Source organism: Rhea americana, unplaced genomic scaffold (assembly GCF_003343005.1).
Source record: "Rhea americana isolate MKP2758 unplaced genomic scaffold, rheAme1 scaffold_9, whole genome shotgun sequence".
In the NCBI taxonomy this organism is placed as follows: Eukaryota; Metazoa; Chordata; class Aves; order Rheiformes; family Rheidae; genus Rhea; species Rhea americana.
The window spans coordinates 9,123,226-9,129,225 of NW_028187088.1; the positions used below are offsets into that span (position 1 = coordinate 9,123,226).

A 6,000-nucleotide genomic window follows, 5' to 3' on the forward strand; every position below is an offset into this window, starting at 1 on the left:
ATGCTGGCCTCTATCACTCAAAACATAGATTATTTGTCTCTCCTTCCAAGGCTTTTTCCAGCCTATCTACCTTCGTACTTTCTAACTCTCATTTAATCTCAATGGGAGATAAACTTCCATCTCTGCTCAGCCTGTATCTGCCCCCTCCTTGCCTTCTATTACCCCCCAAAACAGCTTTGGGCTTGGTCTCATGTTGTTCTCATATTTGTGAGAATGTGTCTGTAAATATCTGCAAGAATACCTCATTATCCTCTTTCAGACAAGAAAATGAAATGGAAATACATCTTAGGCCCATAGGACAGCCATTAATCTTGAACATGCCATAGCTATAACAAGGTTCACACAGCTCAAGTGTCATTTTTGAACCGTTCTGGCTACATTTATTCAAGCCCAACATTAGGTAACAATAATCTCACRCATATGATGAGACCCAGGAAAGCACTGTGTCTCCTTATCTTCATCATCACAGATTTGATCTCCAGCTGTGTAACCATTTTGGTATTTTCATCTATATTTCTTTGAAAAATGATGAAGTAGGAAGATTCTTTTTCACAACTCTTGTTTTTATTGTGTATCACTGCTCTTTATGTTGAGTACTTCTGCATTGTTTTGACTGCCTTTGCTTTTACTGTAAATTAGTCTGGTCTCTGTAGTATGTTTAGCCCTCTGTTCTACCTTTATGCTGCTGAATTAGATGCACTTTTGTTTTTCACAGCTTGTTAATACCAATTTTGGAAAGCATAGTTTTCAGTAACCCTGCACTTTTTCTTCCCCACCAAACCGTATTTCCCTCTGGTAATAACTTTGCTCTGACCAGGTTATGAGTTACAGCATAAATAATTTGATCTATATGTTACCCGCTCAAATGTTTATTATTTAATTTTATTCCATTTCTCTATTGCAGAATGCTCAATTGTTATACACAACAGTTACTTTCTTATGAAGAAAAATGTGCCTTTCTTGTGCAACATTCCCACATTGATCACAGTATTCTTCACATTCATTCAAGTCATTTGCAGTCCCCTTCATGCTTGTGTCGGCGCAGTTAAGAGGAACTTGATAACATATTACTGAGTAAATCTGTTTCTCTTCTCCAAATGGATCCAGGCAGAGAACAGGACTGTTATCCAGTTAAGCCAAGAAAAGGCTGGCTGTAAGTACACTTACAGCTTATACTAAATATATATGTGTGCATATGTATGTTTAAGGGAAACAGGGCTGAATGAGAATCATCAGCTGCCATCAGCACAGAGAGCTGGCAGTGAAGCAGCTGATGGCTGACAGAGCCACTCAAAGTGGCTACAGCAGGAGGACCCATGACTCTGCTCTTCTAGGAAGAAATAGACTGTACGACAGGATGGCAATGTCTAGGGTGCTCCAGTGTGTTCTTATTACTTCTATACTCCCATAGTAAACTGTCAGCTAGGGGGAGGGTTAGAAATTTAGTTGGTTGAGCTTTTATGATAATAAAATAATTGAGAGTAGAATATTTAGGCAACTAAGGAACCTGGAGAAGCAGATGTTCTCTGCATGATCAACTTAGAAATTTATTGTCTGATAAGCCAGAGTCAACATCACTCTGCAGACCACTGGCTAAAACATGTCCTCCTGATTGATAACCACTGGGTTCCTGGCTYGGTTCTGGATGCTGGTACCCCATGAGAACTGGTAGTGAAATTCTGAAGTTCTGTAGCATTGGCGGACCAAAAAACGAAGGCAACAACAGCAGCAGATGCCTGCCATTTGCAGAGGATATGCAATGGCAATGAATTTTAAACATGTGTCTGTAAAGCAGGATTCACCTCCTTTCACTACACTTCATGCAACTGGCTTAACTTTTAGAAACTGCCCCCAGCTAGAACTCTGATGTACTCAGCTTCTTTGAAAATCAGGAGGGATACTGGCAAAAGTGGAGTTCTTTATTAACCAGATAACCAGCGTATAAATACAGGTACAGTCAAGCTGCACATGTGAAATTAGACATTTCTAGCAAATACTTTTTTTGGATTAAAGACCAATTTTGGTAGGCACAATCCCGCACCTGTAGCTCCCATTTATTTTCCAAATGAATTCTTCCCATTATTTGACAAATACCTTAATAATTTTGCTAAAATGTATTGGAAGTAAAGGAGGTGTCTGTAAGAAAAATCAGTTGCACATCTAATTCTGCAATTTGCCAAAAACATACTTTTTAGAGGAAAGCTTAAAGAGTCATCAAACTATACAAAGGTACCATAAATGTAAATAGCTTCCTAATCTTTTCTCTTGAACAGTCCTCCGAGAYATGAGAATTAATAGTCCTTGTAATTACCAGGGCAGAAAATATAACAGCAGATGTTGTATCTTCACTAACTGTCTAATGCTCTTAGAAATTCAGAAAATATTTTTCTCAGTAAGGTTCTTTGCTGTGCGTTCCATAGATTAGTTACGATTACCCCTTCTTGACCCAAGTGGTGAGCAGTAAATGAGAGTTTTAAGGTTTTGCTGCTGTCACTGGGAGGGGGAAAAAATGAAAAATCAAGGATTTCACTGATGCAATCCTGTTTGTCCAAAAAGAATGTTCAAACTCTTACTTCTCTGACAATAAGGGGAATTGAACATGGGGAGGTTATTTTCTTATTCATTATCCTAAGTCTCATTTTAGTCACCAGTATACCTGAATAGCTCTCCTTCCTGCTTTGTTGTTTTATTTTGTTGTGCTCTGTTTCCCCAAAGCCATACTCTCTATTTTTATTCTGTCTGTGTCTCTGGCTTCCTGTCATCTGTGTTTGACTCTGTTATGTTTCATTCTCATACCTAGACACATACATAACCACAAAATTAGTGCCCAGCCCCTGCACTTGCTAATGAAACTTGGGACAAAGTTAATACTCTCTCAAACTTTGCTTTTAGCCTAGGATTTGGGCAGCGAATGTTTTTTCTCAACTATCTGGTTCCTCTAAGAAGCTCAGCTGCTCTTTACACTCTTACTGATCAAAAGGCAATTATCACACCTACAATATAACCATATTACAACAGTTTTAGTTGTCTAACATTCTTGACTTCCTGTGCATGTTTTTATTCTTGTATTAAACAGAAGTGGTCTGCTTTCCTTTTTACTATCCCCTCTTTTACTTTCTGAAATACAACTTTTATTATTCTCTCCTTTCCAAATGTGGGTCTCTTAGTCTTTTAACCTTCTTTGCTCCAATGGAATCTCACTAGTGAYTCTTACTTATGCTACCTCGTGTCACTTCTAGGTATCTGCTTTTTCAGTTGGAGAAACCAGAATGAAGACAGCATTCAAAGTGGGAATATTCTGCCAGTATATAGACTGCTCTCATTTTCTCATCTCTTTTTGTGTGGTCTCCTAGCTTTGGATTTTCACTTTAGTGTTAGTATTTTACTTATAGTAATTATAGTATTTAGCATTCTATAATATAACAACATACAGAAATAATCTATTATACTGTAATAACCCACTCACAGGCTTTTCTTTATCCTCTCCACATCCTCAATACGCTCCCCTAACAACTCAAACATCTTACTCTTACTCTGCTGGTTTCTTCTCTGCACACTTCAGGGCTTTTTGCAGTTGCTGATTCCCAACARGCTGCTATAGCTGCACAGAGCCCAAGACAGCAAATAACTGAAATGGTTTCATGATGTGTRCCACCCAGCCTGGACATGCGTTGAGGAAGAGCTCTCTGCTCATCACTGTTTGGAGACATAGCAAAATTGTCAGGGGTACTTTAGCACTGCTCCTTTCTCCCCCGAGAGAGTAGGAACACTTGCAGCTGTATGACCACAGAAGTGAGCATAATTTACTCAGCCACAGAAGAATATGGCTATGTGATATGGACTCTCACACCAAATGCTACTATCCTTTGTACCAGGCACAGATATATCAGAAAAAAAACAAACATTTATGGCTTCACTGGCAGAATGAAGACAGAGAACATTTAACCTTTCCACCTTTAATGAATGGATGGATGTTCAACATTGTGGATAACTTTATTCATAGAAATTAATAGGAACTCTCCATGCTTTTTAAGACTAGAAGAGAGACATCTCCACAGTTGTCTGTTCACCTTTCAATAACCATATTTCTCTTAAGCACTATAATTACAGCTTACACTTCATAAAATTCACGTGAGTGTACTCACACGAGTGATATTTTTATCTTGTCTATCCAAGTTTACATATTAAAATACTGTCGAGTGCCAACAATGATTGTTTGTTCTTTCTCTGGAGTCAGAAAGTATTTAAATATGCTTACTAGCCATGCTATTAATTAATGAGACAACGTTTAATTTAATGTGAGTGTAAATACATTTGACACCTATCATCTAATAATGGTTTCTTTTACAGCAGGAAAATGTGAGGTTTAGGGACTTAGCTGAGATGTGGGATCAGTGGTTCAAGCCTCTGATCTGCCAATTACCAACTTTTTGTAATTCAACAATTTCAAATTAAGGATTTCAAATGTAAAACTCCAACAACACTGTTGACTGACGAAATGTACAAAAAGAAGCTCTTGTTACCATACGCAATGCAGTATCAAGGCAAGCATTGAAGATTCACATTTTCTGAAGAGCAAACCTTGCTTTACCTTTCTGGACATTTTTGTATCCTTCACATCCCACCTGTTTATACAAAAATACTCGCTTAACCACCTAATACTGACCCCAGTGTAGTAATCTCTAAACGCCAGGCAGAGAAACGAATCTTTTCAAAGCCCCCCCCGCCCTTTTTTTTTCTTCCAGGCTCCGTAAAGTAATTTTATTTTAAGGCAGTCTCCTCCGATGTGGACGATGATGATTAACGCAGCGTGCGACTAGCCCGCGCTCGGTAGATTGCAGGTACAAACAACAACAAGCGCGGTCTGGGCTGGTGCAAAAGCCACGTTACGCCCCGTCTCCCCCCTGCCTCGCCGGCGCTGCTGCCCCAACGGTGTGGCCGGGGCCGGGGCCGGGGCCGGAGCGGCCCCGCTAGCGGCGCGGCGGCCGGGGCGCGCCCGTCTTCGGCGGCGGAAAACCTCCGCGCTGCCTCCAAACGTCTTAAGGCAGCCAAAAGCGCTGGGAGACGCGCGTAGGCACCGAAGTTGGGAAGAAGATCGCTCCGCTCTGAGGAAGGCAAGCGGCAACAGTTTTCTGTTCTGAGATAATACAAACAGTCCGGATTTTGCAGTAAAACCTGCCGGCATTATAATAATAATAATGAAGAAGAAGAAAATAGTAGCAGCTACCGCGGTAGCAAAACCACGGCTGGGGCACGTCCTCAGGACCTGTTGCTTCTCACGACTTGTTATAATTATTATTATTAATTTGAGCTGTACATTTGTTATTTGCTGGCCACGAGACAAGCTATTTCCATTTATACACCGACAGAACAGGTTACTAATAATCACTTCAGACAGAAATCAAGCACAGAACTTGGTCTAATTTTCAAAGGTCCCCAAAAAAAAAAAAAAAAAAAAGTACTGTGCGAAACCACACCAACCTGGACAGTACCGTACAGAGTAACGCAAAAGAGCAGCGCCGATTCTAAAAGATAAAGACAACAGGGAAATCCGCGGGCAAAGATCAACACCGTCAGGAGTCAAAATCCCGGCTCCGACTCCCACCACGCTGGAGGTTTGCGACGAGTTACCTCCACCCCCGCAGTTCTCCCCGCAGCGGAGGGTCGGCACTGCCGAGCGGGGAGCTGCCCGGCGCTCCCGAGGGGCTCACGGAGCTGGCGGACACGAAACACCCGCCGGCCCCTCCGCCGCCCCCGCGGCCGCGCCCCTACCTGTGCCGCCGATGCCCTGGCGGGCGGTCTCCAGCGGGAAGATGCCGGCGCACTTCTCCCGCTCCACCTGCCCGCCGAGGCACAGCTCGGAGATGATCTGCAGCGCCTTGTGGCACAGGCTGCCCACGCCGTCCTCCGCCGGGAAACTCATCTTCGCCGCCGGCCTCCCGCGGCCGCTACGCCATGGCCGGCGCGGGGCGGCGGGGCCGAGAAGGGCGGCGGCGGCGC

The 6,000-nt window shown here is 42.6% G+C and overlaps 1 protein-coding gene across 1 annotated transcript in view; it reads right to left on the bottom strand.

Moving 5' to 3' along the window:
• SYT10 (synaptotagmin 10) overlaps positions 1–5,980 on the bottom strand; it is a 33,864-nt gene extending 27,884 nt beyond the window's left edge. The window contains exon 1 of the mRNA XM_085324026.1: positions 5,773–5,980. Coding sequence (XP_085180152.1) covers positions 5,773–5,923 — 151 coding nt within the window. The 5' untranslated portion in view covers positions 5,924–5,980. The remainder of the gene's footprint in view (positions 1–5,772) is intronic.
• Positions 5,981–6,000: the final 20 nt, after the last annotated feature.